Source organism: Orcinus orca, chromosome 11, assembly GCF_937001465.1.
Source record: "Orcinus orca chromosome 11, mOrcOrc1.1, whole genome shotgun sequence".
Taxonomy (NCBI): domain Eukaryota; kingdom Metazoa; phylum Chordata; class Mammalia; order Artiodactyla; family Delphinidae; genus Orcinus; species Orcinus orca.
In genome coordinates, this window is record NC_064569.1 from 93,224,234 (window position 1) to 93,245,251 (window position 21,018).

At 45.8% G+C, this 21,018-nt stretch overlaps 2 protein-coding genes across 4 annotated transcripts in view; one reads left to right on the forward strand and one right to left on the reverse strand.

The window, feature by feature from the left end:
- On the forward strand, positions 1–13,499 carry KDELR3 (KDEL endoplasmic reticulum protein retention receptor 3). Its single transcript, XM_004279485.4, has 5 exons — positions 1–288; positions 4,482–4,582; positions 8,101–8,259; positions 9,115–9,367; positions 10,231–13,499. Exons 1-5 carry the CDS (start codon positions 198–200, stop codon positions 10,269–10,271), a joined length of 645 nt encoding a protein of 214 aa, XP_004279533.1. The 5' UTR covers positions 1–197; the 3' UTR covers positions 10,272–13,499.
- The window catches only part of DDX17 (DEAD-box helicase 17), a 19,459-nt gene continuing 9,439 nt past the window's right edge, over positions 10,999–21,018 (reverse strand). For 2 of the 3 annotated variants that reach the window (XM_004279486.4, XM_049695018.1), the window contains 5 exons: positions 20,825–20,935; positions 20,631–20,692; positions 19,136–19,195; positions 14,902–15,144; positions 10,999–14,062 (listed from right to left, as the gene is read on the reverse strand). In XM_004279486.4, the coding sequence (XP_004279534.1) occupies positions 13,557–14,062; positions 14,902–15,144; positions 19,136–19,195; positions 20,631–20,692; positions 20,825–20,935 (982 nt within the window). In that variant the 3' untranslated portion in view covers positions 10,999–13,556. The remainder of the gene's footprint in view (positions 14,063–14,901; positions 15,145–19,135; positions 19,196–20,630; positions 20,693–20,824; positions 20,936–21,018) is intronic. The other variant, XM_012536648.3, reaches the window with a different exon arrangement.

The window sequence follows — 21,018 nt, forward strand, 5'->3', positions numbered from 1 at the left end:
CTCCCTGGCACGGCGGCAGGCTCGGCCACGTCACCGCCTCGCCAAGAGCGCGCTGGCGGAGCGGCTGCGCCCGGGCGGGAGCGCGGAGCTCGGGGGCGCGGGCAGGGGCGCGGGACCCAGAGGCCGGGGCCGGGGACGTGGCAGCCGCCTCGCCCGCCAGAAAGTTTCCCAGGAGTTGGCTGAGAGCGGGCCGGACCATGAACGTGTTTCGTATCCTGGGCGACCTGAGCCACCTCCTGGCCATGATCTTGCTACTGGGGAAGATCTGGCGCTCCAAGTGCTGCACGGGTGAGGGGCGCTCGGGGCGGGAGGTGGGGCCCCGGGGGCGGAGGGCCAGCCGCACGCCCCTGCTGCAGGGCTTACGGGGAGCCTCCTGAATGTCTGTTGAGGGTGGGCACTTCGGCTTGGGGGTGCTTGAAACTGTTTTTGCGTAGCTCAGCTTCCAAAGAAAACTTAAAATTGTACCATATCACAGAAAAGGGACCCGCGGAAGTTACGGAGGGAAGACGGGCTTGCGCCTCCATTGACCGACCCCCTCTCTCCCCTGCTTGGCATTGCCGCTGCTAGTTGGAAGAGGAGGGGGAATAAGGAGGAGGTGACACTCTCTTTGCTGCCCAGGAGCAGCATCCCTTGGGGCCCATTGTTCTTTCTGCCCCCACCCAGGGTGGGGACCGGGGCGCGGGGGAGAAGGAGGTGCACACACAGGAAGCGGCTCCAGACCCTCAAGGTCTTCTCTTTTCCTGCCCCCACCACTCTCCCCTCCCCCTCCCGGACTTCCCCCCTCCCCCCAAGTTGGGCCCTCTTTCCTCCCCAGCCTGTGCCTCAGGCGGCTATGATGTGGCAGGAGGGGCACCAGCCAGGCCCAGGTGGGCATGGAGCCGCCCATGAGCAGAAGCCCAGGGAGGGCGGGAGGGGGTCCCCCTTTTGCCCAGCAGTCTGACCGCCCTGCTAGGGGTTTGGAGAAGTTTCAGGGCTGGACTGGTGGTGGCCAAACAGACCCCGTGTATTAAGAGGCTGCTGAGCTGCCTGCAGCCGTCTCTGTCCACTGGTGTCCTGGAGGCGCCTGCCCTGTGCTTGGCACTGGGGTGAGGGGATACAGAGACGTGCCCAGGCTCCTTGTGGGTGCCAAGGAGGCAGAGTGGACCCCTGAGGCTTCATGGAGGGAGCAGCTCTGTGCTGGGTCCTGGAAGACAGGCAGGGTGTCACCCAGGAAGGGTGTGTTGTGTCACAGAGGGCAGGGCATGTCCCAGGAATGGTGAGCAGCCCAATTTCGGGGTGGTCTGGGAGGGAGATGAGTCCAGGGGGGTGGGTGGTCATATGTGAAAGGGCCTTGTCTGTCAAGTAGGGAGTTGGGACTGGGAGCCAAGGAAAGTTGGGGAGCAGGGGAGGGGCTCGGAGGGGACCCTGGAAGCTGTGTGGGGAGGCTGAGAGAGGAAGCAGAGAGCGTCATGGAGGCTGCTGGCCCAGGGGGCTTGGTGGGGGGGAGAGGTGGGTGCCGGTGTGAGGGTCATTGCAGAGGGAGTGATTCCAGACCTGGAGGCCATTCGGGTTTGGGGTCTCCAGGGAAATGGGCACTCACGGGCCCTCAGGTTCCCACTCAGGGGAAGTGGGCCAGGAGCCCTGAGAGGGGCTCCAGTGAGAGGAAGAATCTAGGTTGAACCTGTCCCTGCCACTGGAGGGCCCTGGATGGGGTGGGCAGCCGTGACCAGGAGGGGGCTCTGTTCCGCATCCCACTCTGCCAGGCATTGTCCCGGGCACCTGGGATATAACCGGGCAACAGGCAGAGATCCTGGCCTGATGGAGCTGAATCTAGCAGTGGGAGACTGCCAACCAGCTACAGTGGTAGCAACCGAGTAAATGATACGGTTTGTCAGGGAAGCGAAGTGCTATTGGAAAAGGAAAGGGCGGGTGAGCAGTGGGGCCTGTGTGTGTGCGGAGAGGAATCAGCACAGGCCTGGTTGAGAACGGAGGGGGTGAGGTTCCTGGATGCCAGCCCGTCAGCCCCGAGGAGCAGGGCCTGGTGTGACACCCCTGTGACCCAGCCCCGAAGGCAGGAGACTGGAGCTTCATTCTTGCTCTGCCACGGACTCACTGTGTAACCTTGGGCCTCAGTTTTCCCATCTGTCAAATGGCAGGAGGTCTGTACCTGGCTAGTGGGTCCCCTGAGGGACTCTGGCCAGGTACTGGCTCCTGTTCTCCTCTGTGTCCTGGGGTCTCCATGTGCAGCTTGCTTTGGTGGAAATTATTCACTGCTTTCAAAACAGTGTGAAAAAAACATTGTGCTCAAGACCTCCAGGGCTCCCAAAGAGCTAAGAAAATGTGAGTGAAGCCCAGGGGCCTGGCAGGCTGGGGATGGAAAGAGGGGAGGAGTGGGGAAAGGCCGAGTGAGGGGGTAGCCAAGCATCCCCCGCTAGAGCTGCCTGGACCCTCCTGAATGGGGCTGAGGACCCCCCTGGCCAGACCTCAGTGAGGGCTCAGGGATATGGCATCATGAAAGGCATAGCTCCGAGCTGATCAGTATTGCCTCCTGGACTCTGACCCCCTCCCCCAGGGGGCTCCTTCACCCACAGCCAGCCCCACTGCCAGACCCCCAGGGAGGCACTCGGGTCCTCACTGAATCCTATCTAGTCCTCACGTCAGTCCTGCCCCATTTTACAGTTGAGGCTCAGGGTTGCCATGCTGGTAGGAAAGCTGGCAGGTGGACCCAGCCCTCTCCAGGATATTAGGGGCTTCAGTGGTGTTCATCCTCAGTCGTTAGGATTGTCCCCTCTCCCCAAAATGTCCCTCACCAGAGGAATAATTAGAAAAGGCACAGATCAGGCGTACAAAGGAATCAAACCCTGAATCCGGTAATGTCACTTCTTGGTGTCAAACTCCCCAGTAGATCCATCATAGTTAGAATAAAATCCAGGGGTGAGGGGACAAAGGTGAGAGAGGCTCAAGGATGGCTCTTGGTTTTCTACCTTGAGCACAAAGGGGATGATGGTGGCAGAAGAAGGACAGAAGACAGGAGAAGGAGGGGGTTCAAGGGGAGATGGTGGATTTAGTCAGGCAGGAATATATAGGTCAGAGATCCAAGGAGAGTCTGGAGCCAGAGGGTCCCTTGTGTGTCGGATGGGATGGCAAAGGGACAGAGGGAGAAGAGAGGTAGCCCTCTGAGGATTAGGTGTTGAGGAGGACAGGAGTGGCCAGAGGCGGTGAGAAGCCGGCAGCGTGGACAGCCACAGAAACCTGGAGAAAGGTGTGGTTGGGATAGACGGAGTGCTCTTGAGGAGTTGGGTGGGTGAGATAGAGTTGACGTTTGGATGCAGTAACGTGGGCATCGGGGACCATGGGAGTGGTTTGGTGAAGTATCCAGACTGCTGTGGGCTTAATGGGGCAAGAGAAATGGGAGGCAGGGCAGCTGCTTGCTTTTACCCAGGAACCGCCTCCACGATGTATCAAAAGTGGGCAAAAGTTGACTAAGGAGCATGATGGCTAATTGTAGCCTCGATTCCTGGATTAGATCCTGGAACAGAAACAGGGCATCAGTGGGAAAACGTGAAAAGTCTGGAGTTCAGTTAATAGTGCTATACCAATGTCAGTTTCTTAGTTTTGGCAAATGTTCCGTGATTGTGCACGGTGTTACCATTAGGGGAAGCTGGGTGAAGGGTAGGACTCTCTGTACTGTCTTTACAACTCTTCTGTAAATCTAAAATTGTTTCAAAATAAAAAGTTTAAAGAGACCAAAGCAGATGAGGAAATAGCATGGAAAGTACAAACCCAGTTTTGTCAACTTGATGCGTCCAAATGTGTCATATGTGTGCACATATGTGTTGTGTGTATCTGTGCACCAACAAAGATCTGGAAGATCGCACACTCAGACTTTGGGATTCAGGTGATTGTTGCTTTTTAAATTACATCTCTATGTATTATCTGGGTTTTGTTTTACAATGAGTAAAAATAGTCATAACTTTTATAACTAGAAAAAAAGCTTTTTTAATCTTTAAAATTTGGAAAAATAAAATAGAATGTTCCCTTGGCCCTGTGCCTTCCTCCACCTGCTGTGGTCTCCCTGGTGAATCAGCACCTTGTAGAGTCGGTGAGTTGTTCTCCAAAAGATGGAGCCCTGGGGATTGTCAGTGGGGGTAGAGCAAAGAGGAGCCTTGACACTTACCCCCTGCAAGCCTGACTCCCCCCATCCCCACGCCCTCCCCAGAGCAGGAACCAAGGCAGGCACGCACAGGGGCCCTGGGAACTTGGTGTTCATGTCTTGATTTGGAGACTGGGTGACAGATTACAGCCTAATGAGAGTAAAAGACTCAAGTGACCCAATGGGAAGGGGTGTTTCCTGGCCCTCTGAGGGTGACAGTGTCCTGGACAGGGTGTCATTATGAAGTGGACACTCTGGAGGCCTTTCCAACTCAGGCTCTGGGCTTCTCGAGTGTGTGTGAGCCTGGCCGTCTGTGTTCTTATTGTCTCCTGTCCCCATCCGGCTACAGGCATCTCTGGGAAGAGCCAGATCCTTTTCGCTCTCGTCTTCACCACCAGGTACCTGGACCTGTTCACCAACTTTATCTCCATCTACAACACAGTAATGAAGGTAAGGGGGATGGGCAGCCATGGTGGGGGGCTGCCAAGCAACCCCCAGACGGTGAGACAGTATACTTGGGGACTCAGGCTGTGGAGCCAGGCAGACCTGCATTTGAATCCTGGCTTTGCTGTTAGCAGCTGTGGGACCTGGGCTTGGGCAAGTCTTCTGGCCTCTGTGCACCTTGGTTTCCTCCTCTACAAAATGAAGAATAGGTGTACTTACCTCAGAGGATTTTGTTGTGAAAGTTAAACGAGGTAGTAAATGTAAATACACAATAGCTGTCATATATTAAAAACTCAATCAAGGTTAGCTATTATAATGGTTAAAAAATAAGCAAAAAATCGGGGCTTCCCTGGTGGCGCAGTGGTTGAGAGTCCGCCTGCCGATGCAGGGGACACGGGTTCGTGCCCTGGGCCGGGAAGATCCCACATGCCGCGGAGCGGCTGGGCCTGTGGGCCATGGCCACTGGGCCTGCGTGTCCGGAGCCTGTGCTCCGCAACGGGAGAAGCCACAACAGTGAGAGGCCCGCGTACCGCAAAAAATCAAACATGGTACCCTGAGCTTTCAGAGAACTTATTCGTCCATTTATCTGACAATTATTTATTGAGCACCTACTGTGAGCTAGGTACCTGAAGGAGATATATGCGGCACCTATACTCCCAGAACCTACATTCTAACCGGGGAGACAGATAATAAAACAAGTAAGAAAAACTGGTTAGGGATAAGGCTATGCAAATAAGTAAAATAGGACGATGTTTCCTTCAATTATGACGAAAGAAGTTTTAAAAACAGGGTTACATGATAGAGAACGACTAGGGAGCTATTTAGGGAGTGTCATCAGGAAAGGCCTCTCCAAAGAGGTGACGTGTAAGCTGAGATCTGAGTGACACAAGGATTAAGCTCAGAGGAGGAGCATTCTAAGCAGATGGAATAGCTGATGCAAAGACCCCCAAGACAGGAACAAGCTTGGTGTATTCAAAGGACAGACAGAAGGCAGGCACGCTGGGAGCTCAGTAGGCGAGGGCTACCTGCTGGTGGTAGGGGTGCCGATAGAGGGCTGGGTGAGGGCAGATGATCCAGGTGAACAGTTTGGATTTGGTTTTGCCATGGGAAGCTGTTGCTTTGAAGCTTGGTCCTGTTTTATAGACGGAGAAACAGCATCTCTCAGCCCTGGGCCATAGCTGTGAGGTTTGGTTGGGATGAGACATTTTCTGAGATTTTAACCAACCATCCAACACAGTTTAGTGGAAGGAGCCCAGGTTTCAGAGTCAGTAAAGTGGGATGTAACGGTTTGGATGCTGGTAACAGAGACTTGAGTTATTTTAATAAGGTAAGGATTTATTTTTATCTCATTCATAACACAAAATCTGGAAGTGCGTAGTCTAGGGCCGGGATGGCATCTCCTTTTAACTTTCTGCTCTGCCAGCTTTAGTGTAACCATCACTTGAGCTTGTTACCTGTGCAGTTGCTCAGAAGGGCCCTATGCTTGGTTTAATGCTTTGCTGTTGCCATTTTGAAATACTTATTTTTTAACAAGAAGCCCTGCAAATGATATAGCTAGTCCTGAATGTGATATCTATCCTCAGGTTTGCCTCAGAGTCACAAAATAGGTGCTAGAGCTCCTACCATCACATCACATTCAGGACGGGAAGGAGGAGGAAGGGGAGAAAGAGCAATAGGGTGCCTGTCAGCCGGGTAAGCCCTTTTTAAAGAGCTTTCCAGTGACTTCCATCTACATGTCACTGACCATCCTTATGTGCAAAGGAGGCTGGGAAATTAGTTTTTAGTTGGGCACATTGTCTAATAGGAGTCCTGTTTTTAAGGAAAAAAGGCTACATGGGAGGAATCCTACCTATCTTGCAGGGCTATTGTGAAGATGACATGAGATAATCTGTGTAATGTACCTAGCACCCAGAAGATATTTAACTGAAAGTGAGTTCTCTTTTTCTATATCAGGGATGTCCCTTTGGGATTCTGGGCATATTGTTCCTGGGATTGGTGGAATGGAGGATGCTGTTACTTGTGCACTGTTGAACTCAGTGTGAACTACAATCTGAGGTCCTGAAATCACTGTCTCCTTAAATCCAACACAGAAGTAGCAAACACCACCTGCTTAGTTTATTTCTCTGCCCAAGGGTCTGACTTGGGCAGTCCTGGCAGGGATTGTAAACCCAGCCCTTGCCATGGCTGAATGAGGTCTCGGATCCTCAAAGAGGCCAGTTTCCGAATTTGTGAAATGAAGAAGTGATCTCCATTTCATTGATTCATTCACTCATTCCAGCATTTGTTTTGTGCTGGGCCCTGAGTTAGATTCAGAGGTGGACAGGGCATGGACCCGCTTATGGAATCTCCTCTCCTAGGGGAGACAGACTGGTACGCAGACATTTACAGAACATGTGCTCACAAGCAGCAATGAGTATTTTTATATGGGGGTATGGTGACACAGAGCATGTGTGCCTCGTTCTGGTGAGAAAAGACTTTGAGGAAATAACCTGAGTTTTGAAGTGCAAACATTAGTTTTCTAGGCTAGTGTCCTGGACCAGCAGAGCAGTATCACATACGAACTTGGCTAGAAACGCAAAATTCTCAGGCTCGCTCAAACCTACTAAATCAGAAACTCTGGGGGCAGGGGAAGGGGCAGCCATCTACATGATTTTGATGCACATTCAAGTTTGAGAGCCTCTGGCCTACGTTAGAGGCCAGATCATAAAACCATTATATGCTGGAGGACAGCTACTGTAGTTAGAAAAAGAGCACTTTTCTGAAGGATTGATGGTCAACTGATTCAAGTCTTTGTGGAAGAATGCTCTCAAGTCACTGATGCAGATCCAGGAAGTTGAGGCTTTAGAAGAGCCCTGGGGGCTTCCCTGGTGGCGCAGTGGTTAAGAATCCGCCTGCCAATGCAAGGGACACGGGTTCGAGCCCTGGTCCGGGAAGATCCCACATGCCACGGAGCAACTAAGCCCATGCACCACAACTACTAAGCCTGCGCTCTAGAGCCCTCGAGCCACAGCTCCTGAAGCCCGCACACCTAGAGCCTGTGCTCCGCAACAAGAGAAGCCACTGCAATTAGAGGCCCGCGCACCGCACCGAGGAGTAAGCCCCCACTCGCCACAATTAGAGAAAGCCCGCGCGCAGCAACAAAGACCCAATGCAGCCCAAAATAAATAAATTTAAAATAAATAAATAAATAGCCATGGAATGCCACTAAGTCCCCCGACAAAGACCAATTCTGGTTTTTTTGGCCTAACATTCCACAGTGAGAGGACGCCTGGGCACCTTTGTCTTCATGGTAGCACTATCAGTCCCAGTTAGAAGCATGGAGTTACTTAACAAAAAGGTCATTAGCTTCAGATTCTAGGTTCATTGGCCCAAGAGAAATGTGCAAGCACACTTTACCTTTTCCACCTTAAGGCAGAACACTAGCCCTTGGGTTTGGTAGGTCCCAACTCAGCATGGCTTTGAAGCCCAGCAAATAGGTTGGGAAATGACTTTATCGATTCCCATGTGTCTCTCTCCCTTTTTAGGTGGTTTTTCTCCTCTGTGCCTATGTCACGGTGTACATGATCTATGGGAAATTCCGGAAAACATTTGACAGTGAGAATGACACATTCCGCCTGGAGTTTCTTCTGGTCCCAGTCATTGGCCTCTCCTTCCTTGAAAACTACAGTTTCACTCCTCTGGAGGTAAGGGAAGGGACCCAGACAGAGTACTAATTCCCAAAGGTAAACACACTCCCTAAAGTCCTTACCTCTGGACCCTTGGTAACATCTGGGCTACCTTTCTGCCACAACCATAGCCATTACTCTTGTATTGTTGTTATAAGTTTAGAAATTGCCAATAAGCTATTGACAGTGCTCCTCTTGAAAATGGGCACATCTAAATAGTCGTGTTCATAAACAAAGCAGGCATCACAGCACTACTTAAGACTAAGACCCTCTGGCCAACTGGTGATTAGTGGATATTAGAGCACAGTCCAGACCCAGATTTCAGCTCCGGTCTGGCCTCTGACCCAAGAATCTTTGGGGCAACAAGCATCTGAAGAGATTCTGATGCTGGTGTTCATCGATTCCATTTTGAGAAACCACAGCCTCAATTAAATCAAGTTTGTATGACAGAATTCTGCAACAATTAAAAATTATGTTCTATAGCAACGTTCATGCTTGTGAAAAAAGCAGTACGCTTGAATCTCTTAAAAATATTTTTTATGTACAAAGAAAGGGGTGAAATGATACACTGATGAAAATAATTAAAAATTTCAAGAACATGATTCTGGGAGTTCCCTGGTGGACTAATGGTTAGGATTCTGGCTTTCACTGCCGTGGCCCGGGTTCAGTCCCCGGTTGGGGAACTCAGGTTCTGCAAGCCACACGGAGCGGCAAATAAATAAGACCTGAATAAATGGTGAACTAGTTCATCTTAAAAAAAAATTCTCTTTTGCTTCACTGTATTCTCTCCAATAAACATTATTTTAGTAACTAAATTCTAAAGATGGCCCCTTCTTGACCAGCCTCCTCTGGCTACTTCTCTCTTTGGCTCAGATCCTCTGGACTTTCTCTATCTACCTGGAATCAGTGGCCATCCTGCCGCAGCTCTTCATGATCAGCAAGACTGGAGAGGCTGAGACCATTACTACTCATTACCTGTTCTTTCTTGGGCTATACCGGGCCCTCTACTTGGCTAACTGGATCAGGCGGTACCAGACTGAGAATTTCTATGACCAAATTGCAGTGGTGTCTGGGGTAGTACAAACCATCTTCTACTGTGACTTCTTCTACTTGTATGTGACCAAAGGTAGGTGCTGCGAGAACAGTGTTGCTGGCACTGTCTCAGCTACCAATCCATTCAATGTTCGAGGGGATATGGAAGTGAACAGAGGCAAGTCTGTGTGCCCCTCATGGTGCTTACATTCTAACATGGGAAGACAAATGTTTTCAGAAACTCTGTGCCATGAAAAAATACAGACCAGTAGGATATTTTAGGTACTATGCAGTGTACAGGGAAGACAGCTATGAGATAACATTTGACAAAATACTTGGGTTAGGAAAATATAGGACAAATACATTCCAGAGAGAACAGCTTACATGTAAGCCCCAAGGCAGGAACCAGCTTGGTATGATAAAGGACAAAAAGGCTAGTACAGTCAACTGTAAACCTAGATACGGCAGGTCAACCAAGATTAATCACCTAGGGCCTCAGTTAAGTCAGGGTAAGGCATTCACATTGCATTCTAACCACAAACGGCAGCAACTGGGGTCATGTGAAAACCAATCCACCAGCTGCTGTGTAGGGTAAAAAGCAGCCAAAGCAGGGAGATGTTCTGGAGCAGCTGGAATTGGCCAGGAGGTGGTCATCAGTGGAAAGAGACAGGGACATTTCTCGAGAGTGGAGCTGATAGGAACTGTCAGTGCACTGGGTGTGAGATGTGAAATAAAGAAATTGAGGACAACTGCTAGATTCATGGCCTGCCAAGAGGGAGTGGTGGCATCAGTGTCCAAGATGGGGTCAGTGAACCTGTAGTTAAACCTGCAGAGATGTTTCCCCTTGGCTTTAACATCTGAATACATACTGTGAAATAGGCATTAGATACTAAGATTATGCACAAAGTTATAAAGGCGTCCTTTCACGATAGATACTAATTTGTCATTTTCTTCTAGTCCTTAAAGGAAAGAAGTTAAGTCTTCCAATGCCAATTTGAAGGTCCTCAGAGATGTTCTACACCTTAACATGGACACGAAGCAAGCTATTTGAAGTGTTCTCCTGGTGACTTTTACATGACTGAGACCAAATGTTAAAACTGAAGTCAGAAAAATGCTTAGTGTGGAATTCAGCAAAGCGCTGATCATTCTATCTAGAAGACCTTCTCATCAGTATCTCCCTTATAGAGGTAATTAAAACTTGGGCCAATTACATAAGTATGGTACCCTCACAATGTCAACTGGACCATCATAAAAACCTTAGGTGTTTAACCCATGAATGGATCAAGTCAACTGTTGCTCTCTAAGGCCCTAGTGTGAGACTCATGCTAAGGAACAGCCAATCCCAATCCGGAAATATACCCTGCTGTGTATAAGGCAAAAGCCCCAAATGAAGATCACAGACAGCCCTAAGTATCAGGAGTGTACTGTTGTGATTAATTTTCACTTTCCAGGTAGGAGACCATCAAGTTTAGGGAGTCAAGATACAGAGGTGATATGACAGGTGGGAAATGTTATGAGGAAACGAATACCCCAGGCTTTACCTACTAGGTACTGTCTTGTTGCTCCCAAATTTTCGCACTAAGAACAATTAATCCCACCCCCCCTTTCACATTTTTAGGTGCTAAGGTGTTAGTCAATCAACATGGTCTTGAAGCAAATAAAAACTCTTAAGAGACTGTCACTGGCCTGTAGTCAGAATTTTTTAAGCAATAAAAATCTCACACCTTATTGTCAAGTGTTTTATTTATACCTACAAAAGAAACAAGATGGTATCAAAAGGACAATTTACAAACTAAGAATAGTAACATAAGCTCTTAAGCTCTTAGCATCCTGTGCCTGAACATCATACATCTACAAATCTTTCAAGTCTTAACGCAACAGGAATGTGTTCAGAAACCAGCAAGGACATAAATAGAGAGCACTGATCCCAAGCAAAAGCCACCAACCTTTTAGATGAGAGAAGTCCACACAATGAATTGTTAGGGAGGGACTGGGGAGAAGCAGCCCCACAGCTTAATATAGAAATCCTTTCCCTAAATGAGTTTCAATCGTGAGTACAATAATTAGCATCAAATGAGGATTCTTCTGCTCACATTCTGAAGCAAAGGCAGAACCTGAATTATGAGTGGCAGACATAGAGGCAGAAGACTTAACTCTGGAGCTATACAGGAAAAACTACTAGATTTCAGCTGTGCTCAGGCCACAATAGCTTTTGAATTTTGGGATATGCTGTTATTTTGACTTTATGATTACAATATCCCCGGTGGAAAAAGGAAAGCAAGTAGCAGGCCAAATACCGCTTGCTTGCCCAGAGACCTTGCTCGCAAAGGGATGCTTTCAAGACTTGCAAGAGAGTAGGACACGCCCTGTGGTGGCACCTTTGTGTTAAAATAAAATAAAATAAAATAAAAATCAGAATTTTGGTGTAGAAAAAAATGCCTATAATGGACTAATCAGTGCTTAGATGAACTTTTTTTTTTTTTTGGGGGGGGGGACACTTTGGTTTGAAAGCACAGAGCGGTGTTGCCATGTTTTTCCTGTGCCTACCGTCCTCCCTCAGCCTCAACTTCTATAAGGAAGAGAAAAAGAAGTTAAGAAAGAAGAAAGTGGGGGGGTGGGGGGAGATATCAAAGTTCTCACATGCATACATTTCAGCTTATGCTGACAACCTACCTGTATGTCGCACATTCAACCACACTTTCAGTACCCCTCAGAAACAATCCCTTCTCTCTCCCTGAAGAATTTTAAGAGGAAAACAAAAACCTCAAGTATTTAGATATTTTGATCTTACAAACCAGCAAGCAATCTCAGGCCTAAGCCAAAGAATGCAGTGGAGGCTCCCCCCTTTAACTACACTGGGAATGAACAATATCAATAACAGTATTAAAAAATTAAGTCCCACACTAGATACGAAGAGATTTCTGAGGCTGTCTGATCTCCCTGTCCTGTTACAGTGAACACAAGAGCAGAAAATTCTTTCCAGGCCCATCTGCTATATGAAGTCTCAGTAAAACGGTTGGTATTACTATGAAGGGGACAATCTCACCTACCTTTCAGGTGGAGGAAAAGTAAAAGGACTTGGACTTTAGTCCACTACCTACCTGTAAAAAGCTGAGTGCAAAAGGATGCTGAGGAAAGTCTGCACCCAAAGCTGTTACAAGCACTGCAGAGAACGGGAGTATGCAGAGAGTAAGACTTCTTAATAAACCCTAAGACCCTTCAAGATAACTTGGCCAAAAGGGCTGAGTAGCTGGCAAAGGGTTGCTTTTACTCTAGCTCTACAAATACTGAGTTTAAAAAGAAAACCTGCCCACGGACTATACTGTTTATAATTAAACGTGGTTCTCACTCTGCAGGTGAATGCATATTTAACTGGTTCATAAATTTCCAGTGAGCATTTATGTTCATTGTGCTCACAGCAGCTGTCTGGTTGGAAAATGAATTTCACAGATGGTCCCTGGTAACATGGGGAAGAAAAATAGGCAGCTTCCACCCAGATGCGGAGATGCTACATTTAACCATGACAATAAACATTTGGGATTTTTAATTTAAAGGATACACTTAAAAAAACTCAAGACTCAGCAATTTAATTTCTAACCTGACAATTAAAATGGTTATTTTTCAGTAATTGGGAAGGGGGAAGGCAGAGTGTAAGGGAGACAAAGCCAATTAGGAATTTTTAAAAAAACTGTCAAATGCATTTAACAAGCAATCAGCCAAAATGACAATGGCAAAGCACTGTCTTAAAAACTCATCAGGCCTGAGGAACCCTGTTCCAGCTTGAAAAAACATTAAAAAGCATTACAGAAAATGTGCAGGGAACTCCCTCTTGGTTTTCTATTCCAGTAACGAGAGCAATTTAAAGCACAGATGCCGTCTTCTTCTGCAGAATTCAACCCTCTACCCTCCCCCCCCCGACCGTAACTCAGGACAACAAAAAATGGGCTCCCACAAAAGGGCCTAACACCTTACTTTTTCTTTTAAAGATGAAAAATAGCTCAAACATCCTCAACATGCAAGAAGCTGGGGGGAAAAATCTCTTCCAGTCGGCTATACATATATATATACTTTTACAAAATCTGTTATTACAGACTGGATCATTTTGGCAGGCAGAAAAAACCTGGCAGTGAATTCTAACTAATCTGCATGAAAGACAAATCACAATGGTTGGGAAAAAAAATTAAAAAAGAAAAAGAAAGAAAAAGGGAAGAAGAAAAAAAGGAAAAGATAGCGTTCCTTTAAATGTAGTCAAGTCTGCACAAGTCACTACCACCTGAGTGGCTTCATTTACGTGAAGGAGGAGGGGGAGGAGGAGGGGGTGGGTACTGGTAGGCAGTCTGCCCCATGTAACCTATCATATTGGTAGCTCCCGGAGGCTGTGCAAACTGTTGTGACATCAGTGGCTGTGGCTGCTGCCCAGACCGGCCCATCCCACTAAACTGCTGGCTAGAGCTCTGTGAACTTCTCCCAGTTGAGGTGGTACTACTGGCCCCATAAGTGCCAGCACCATATTCTTGGGCTGTGTAACCACTTGTGCCATAAGCAGCTGCCCCATAGGTGCCTTGACCATAGGTGTATTGGCCTGCTTGTGCTCCAAAGGCAGAATTTGGACTTCCATAGCCACTACCGTTAGCATAACCGGCTCTATCGGTTTCACCACGATCCCGATAGCTTGCAGAGTCTCTCCGGCCACCATCTTTGACCCCTCGAAGCCTCCGGTCACACTCATCCTGATACATCAGATTGGGATTGTTGGCTGAAGAAGTGGTCCGGTATCGAGAACGACCTCCTGATGAGGACACAAGGAATTTTCAATACTACATATATGATCCAAACATAACCCCATGTAAAAATGCTACTCAGTACAAAAGTATTCAATATTCTTTCTTGATCTTTAATTAAGCGCTAGGCCAGCTTCCAAATCAGCACTTTATACTCAAAAGAACGGTAAACATTATTAAAGGATATTCAACTTCTCACCTTTTAGACCCTTTCTTTATTTGAGGATTACCAAGAAACAGACTCTTCAAAATGTAAGAAAAATGGTAAGGACGGTTTAAAAAACAAAAAAAGGCATGCAGCTAAGTTCATACGACCACGAAGGGATCCTCTACTAGTGCACACTGGTTCTCAAATGTTGCTTCGCACACCTAACTGCATCAGAATCATCTCACAAGTTTTAGGGGAAAAGTTCAGGTTTCTAGTTCAATTCCAAACCCACTTAAAAAAAACAACAACTGCATTTTAAAAACCTCGAAGGGAATTCTGATGTAAAGCTTCAACATACAGCAAGTGGGGGGGAAACATCCTATCAAACCTATCAAACTTGTAGGCAGGAAACCCAGATACTACTATATTTTGCAACTGTCCAATTCAGATCCAGTAACTATGCCTGTCTCTACTACCACGAAATGGTATAAAATTACTGATTTCTCCATATGGAAAACCAGAAACCTAACACACTACTAAGGCTATGACAGACTCCCAAACTTTGTATTGTCTTACTTAGAAGAGATTATGAAAAATTATTAAGCAACATACATTAACCTTCACTGGCTTAAAGAAACAAGGCACAATGAACACACAAAAATGATACCTTGGCAGTACCTGGAAAACTCCAGGACTTACCCTTACCCCCTCCTCCGCCGCCTCCTCTGTGGTCCACCAGCTGCATCAGTTTTGGATTGATAGCCTGATTAGCCTCTTCCAGCACTTTGATCAACTCTCTGGCCTGCTTTAGGTTCCCTGGGGTGAAGAAGGTATAGGCGGTGCCCTTGTTGGTGCTACGGGCTGTTCGGCCAATACGGTGCACATAATCCTCTGAACTGTTTGGATAGTCATAGTTGATCACAAACTTGACATCTTCCACATCTTCAAAGCCAATGATGAGTCAGTGTGTAGGTTGATGTGGCAGGGAAAGAGAAGGTAAAGGACATGCCAACAACAGGTGGGAAGCACGAATGCAGATGACAGCAAGAGGAGAGAAGATTAAGTTAGTAACCACTCTGAACAGGAACAAAAAAAGACTCATCCCAACAGAGTAAAAGAGGATTAATGATGCTTGAGACATGCAGAGGAAGCAGCATCTTTATCAGCTGTAAAATCCTAAGGAAATCCCATTCAACCATCCAAACTCCTGCCTCTTCTGTATCTTAAGCAATATACGGACAGGAGTTGTACCAAATTCCAGTTCCATCCTTTTCAAAACTGGAATGTAGAAAGTGGTACCATCATTAAGCTACAAGGCCAAATCACTTCTACTCTGTTGGGAGAAGCCTGGCAAAATCTACCAGTAATATAACAAACTTACCTTTAAACCAGTCACAGAGCAAAATGAAAAGAAAACAAAACAAAAACAAAAACAAAAACTTCATATACTTTATTACTACATTTCCATGGAGACTTAAGATATTTAGATTAAAAATTTTTTGCTTATATTAAAAAAAAACAAAACTGATCAGAGCCAAAGTTAAATACACACTTATTTTCCTTTGCAGAAATATCCAAATTACCTTTCCTCTTTCAATTACCACAAGAGCACATTACACTAAAATTTCACTGTACTACCAAACCCAGCTCTGCCAAATGAGGTTTTTTTCTCAACTCAAGGTTACTTCAACTCAGTCCTTGCTTCAATTATCAAAGATTGTCTATGTAACCTGGAAAATTAAACAGCCAAAGAGTGTGGGAAAAACCATGAAACCTTGAGACACAAGTTTAATGTTCTGTCCACTGCTGGGAACTGGATTGAATAACCTCCTAAAGCTTAAAGTATGTAAATGTTAGTGTAATGCTTTCAGCTAAATGTATATTTTTACCTACTTAAACAAACAAATTTAAGAATATAACAAAGAATCCTAATGTTTTGTGGAAAAAATCTGCATTTTACAAAGAATATTCAGAAAATATCCTAGATAAAACACAGATTTTTGTGATATAAATAATTAAAAAACATTCTCTGTTTGTTACCAGACCGATGCACACTCCCTCCTCCTTTGGGAAACCGCTGCAGCCGATCCCGTCTCTTTGCCTTTTATTTTTGGCGGCCTCCTTTCGAAAACTCCGCCTTCTGACACGGGACCACTGGAGCGCGGGGAGCATGCATCAAGGGTCCGTGGCAGTGAGAAGTCCCCACACACGCTCGCTCTGTGAACTGGCTTAGATGCTTCTCTGTAGCCCCATTTGGTTGCCAAGCGCCGGAGAACCTGGGTTCGGGTAAAAATTTCAGGTCCTCCAACGCCTCCCCCAAGGATAATTGGGGTGATTGTAGAAAAAAATAATTAATAAAAAAAATGTAAGTTACATCCAAAGGGTCAGACTGCATCTATTGCCCAGACTGGATTAATTTCAGGGGGAAAGGGGAGATGATTTAAAAAAAAAAAAAATTCAGCTGTTGTTAAAGGGCCTGTGAAGAAAGGGGCATTATGTCTGTTTCTTATTACAATAAAGGCTCCTCAGTCTTTACTGACCCCTAAAGTCCTGAAATCACACCAGAAAGACGAGAAGGCACTTATCACAGGGGGCAGCGTGAGTCTCCGGCTAGGGTCGTTGAGGTAACAAAGGGAAAACAAAAATTTACAGGGCCAGGATGGATGTGAGACGGGGGGAATGGGGAATTATGCTCCATGACCACATCTTCAGGGCTAGGATAATGCTCCTTACTCACTCCCACTGTGTATGACCACAGGCAGCAGAGCAGGTTGAATTATTGCACTGGATGCACAGATGTGTGCTTTCCTAGCAGAAAGCACTGGGGACTGGAGTCAACAGTTCAGCTATCAACACTTGGGAATACTTCTGGAAGGGTTCAATAGTGGGCAGACATAGTGCAAGTTCTTCATACTAGAAAGGTGTCTTGCGTGTGCACAGATAAAGCTGGCTGAGGGCACATAAGAGCAAGCGCAGAATTTGTTTCTCTCCAGTCTAGTCTAGCCTGCCCTGATGTTATTTGTGCACTGTCACAATATTACCTTGGTGTCTTTAGAGGAAGATGCTGTTGCAGGGTAAGAAATCAAAAAGTTAATGTTTTGGCCAGCTGCCCAGGGTAAGAACTTTTTGTCTGACAAGCCCTATGACATGGCCTGAATCTCCAATCACTAATTGGGAGGGGCTGAGACTAGTCAATAGGCTCATCTAGAGCTGCTTCGGGCCAATGTAGATTTGCCTCGGCCATGTACTGAGTGATCTGCAGCTGCTATCAAAGCTTCTGTTAAAAAACAAAACAAAATCAATTCAATACTTTTAGTTTAACAGTGTGTAGTTTAAACAAAAAAAGGAAAAATAAAAAATATCCCACTGGAAAGGGAATAAACAGTGGTTTCCGGAGGATGACTATTATAAAATTATGGGAATCGAAGAACTTACCTGAAGGGAACATTTAAGAGGCCATCGCTCGACAGGAAGTGAAAAAAGGCCTGGTGACTCAGCTGAAAATTGCACCCCTGTCTAATGAGGTAGAAGCCTTCACTTTCCAGGATCTTGTAGGACCTTGGTCAGCATTCTGCCATTTTGGTGGGTTTTCCCCTTCCTTTTGATTTTTTACAAGGCAGCAAACAAAGGGGCCCAAAACAAGCACTGATGCTGAGTAACAAGAAACAGACTCAGATACCTTCCCTCTCCCCTCTCTTGGATGAGTGGGGGTGGGACGAAGAGTCTATAAGTTATTCTAATGGCAGCCAATTGATTTGGTTTAGAAATGCAGGGGGACATGGAACAAATATTTTAAATTGTCTAGGCAAGATGCACAAAGAAGCTACCAGCACATAGCAAGCCTGTTTAAAAACCACCATCACTGAAAGCTTTTATGTAAACTGCTTTCAGGCCTCAGCCTCTTCTCCCAACAGGTCCAAGTTCTAACCGCACAGATCCAGACATGACCTCAGAGGGCAGAGACAATTTTTCAGTCATGGCTGCAAGTCACCACCTTTGAAGGAGGGAATGATGAGTGCAATGTTTAAAAAGCCTTCATTACTTTTGTATTCCAGTTTGAATACTTGCTCTCTTTATGTTGAATATCATAAGGGAATATGGTGCTTCTCGCCTTCCTGGGCAAGAAATTAGTATCTGTCAATAATTTAAAAATATCTTTGTGACAGAAATACTCTATCATTTTTAAAAATATAATAAGTTTTGAGTTACACCTGTTTTTCTCAGAATAATGGGCTAAAGTACCACAAAATATCTCTGAATACCTTAAATCGTAATGGGTTGAAAACTCCAGAACATCAACTTCAAATTAAGTTCTTCAATCGGAAGACAGCGCATCGATGATATGAGTATGGGTGGGAGGAGGGGATAACTGAGTGCTCATGATAGTTTTACTTCAGTAAATTAAATTGGGCAATGCAGATTTAATTGCTGAAAGATATCATATCTATAGATTTACTAAATCCCAAGAATATATTAGCACTTATGGAATTGAACATCTGCAGATAGATTGGTAAAGGGGAAAAAAATAACTGAAGAAACTAGCTTCTAATAGCTAGGTTCAATTGGGCTCATTTTATTCACCCAGAATATAGAATAAAACCAGGAAGAAGTTGAGCTGTGCAAATGAACGTCTCCTCTCCCTCTACCGGTTTAAACAGTCATGCCTAGGCCTTGCTGCAGACCAAAGCCTGTTTGTTAGGAGCAGGAAGAGACTTTGAAAATAAAAGGAAAAAAACCCCCCAAAACAAACAAAAAACCCACCAAGGTTAAAAAAAATCATGGGGGGAAGGGGAATCACGTACTTTGTATGTAATTCTTCTCTTTTAAATATTTATCTAAACACACGTATATGCAACTCTAATGTGAAAAGACAAGCAAATCTTTTAACCAAAAGATACATATACCATTGACAGAGACACCTATCTATACAAACCTAGCCCACGGGAGGCTACATCTGTGGCAATGAGAATGGGAGCCTTTCCAGAACGGAACTCTGCAAAACAAGGATAGTACCATGAAAGCAAGTTATAAAATTAAGGCTACACCGTGATTTATCTTAAAAAATGACCAAATAAACATTCCCAGCTATCTGGCCTTCTTACCCTATCATATTAAAACTTCAAGTAATGGTGTGAGAACACACCAAGCTCTTTTAAATTTAAAGATAATAGTAATTCTTTTGAAAATATTTATTATACTCACCTTTAGCACAGGAGCAATAGATCAAAAAATTTACCTCTAATAATGAAATACCATTAAAACGGTGTGGCAATGTGTAGCAGAATTAACATGAGGTGGAAATTTTCTTCCCTTAAATTATGACAGCAAAGTTGTCTCCCAAATAAAACAACACCAAAAGTGGGGGTGGGGGAGGGGGTATGAAAAGGGAGGAAGTTTAAAAGATGTGGAATGGGGCTTCCCTGGTGGCACAGTGGTTGAGAGTCTGCCTGCCGATGCAGGGGACATGGGTTCGTGCCCCGGTCTGGGAGGATCCCACGTGCTGCGGAGCCGCTGGGCCCGTAAGCCATGGCCGCTGAGCCTGCGCGTCCGGAGCCTGTGCTCCGCAACGGGAGAGGCCACAGCAGTAAGAGGCCAGCGTACCGCCAAAAAAAAAAAAAAAAGACGTGGAATGAAAGGAGAAACCATTAACTTTGCCCTGTGAAATAACAGAATATATATACTGGTCTCTGCCCTCAGTTCCTGGCACAGAGCTCCTAAAACCCTTGTAAAACAGGGATGCTAGGAGAATCTTTTATTCTAATACTTAAGTCTTTGACCCTGGTCCCTGAACAAGAGTTCCTAAACAAGAACAAGACAGGAATCTTTGTTCTAGTGAAAAGACACTTGATGGGCTCCAGAATAGCTCCTGGATGGATGCTGTTCACCAGAAAGACCAAGCCATGTTCAGAGAAGCTTGGAACTTTGAGCCCCACTCTGAAGAGGAGAGGAGAGGAGAGGGAGACTGAGTTAACGTGATGAAGCCTCTATTAAAAGCCCACAAGTATGGGATGTGGGGAGCTTTCAGGCTGGTGTACATATCTATAAAGACAAGACCTCATTAGATAAAGGGTGGTCTAAGTGGTGAAAAAGTGGTGTAAAGAGCCAGCACTAATGACCTTGAAGTATGGTGATGACAAAAATGCCCCCAATATTCAATTAACTAGAGCAGAGCTAGGCAAACCCTGGTCTTTGGGTCAAATCTGGCACAATGCCTATTTTTGCAAATAAAGTTTTGCTGGAACACAGCCAGGCTATCTCTTTACATAATGCCTATGGCCATTTTTGTGCTACAACAGCAGAGTTTAACAGTTGTGACACAAAACACTATACAGTCTGCAAAGCCGAAAATATTTACTACCTGGCTCTTTACAGAAAGTGTGCCAATCCCTGAAACAGAGTGTAAGAACAATGCTTAGTTTTGAACTCACCATTAAGTACCCAATCTCTTTCTGGTTGACTCTTGTCTCCATGGATACACATAGCTGGCCAACTGTCAGAAGAAAAGAGCAAAGTACATGTTTGGCATTGCTGAAATATTATACAACATTCACAACACCAATTTAGAAATTCCTACTGAACTATAAAATCTGAGGCAAATTAATTACCTCAGTGCTGCACTCACCCATCTCTGCGCATCCTTCGAGTGAGGTCATCACAGCGTCTTTTCGTCTCTACAAATATTATTGTCTTATTTTCCTTTTCAGCCATTATTTCCTCCATGAGTTGGATCAACCTGAAAACAAGACCAAACAATTCAGTCATCCAGAGAAGACCCCCTACACATCACGCAGAAGCTATCTTTGCATTATCAACCCT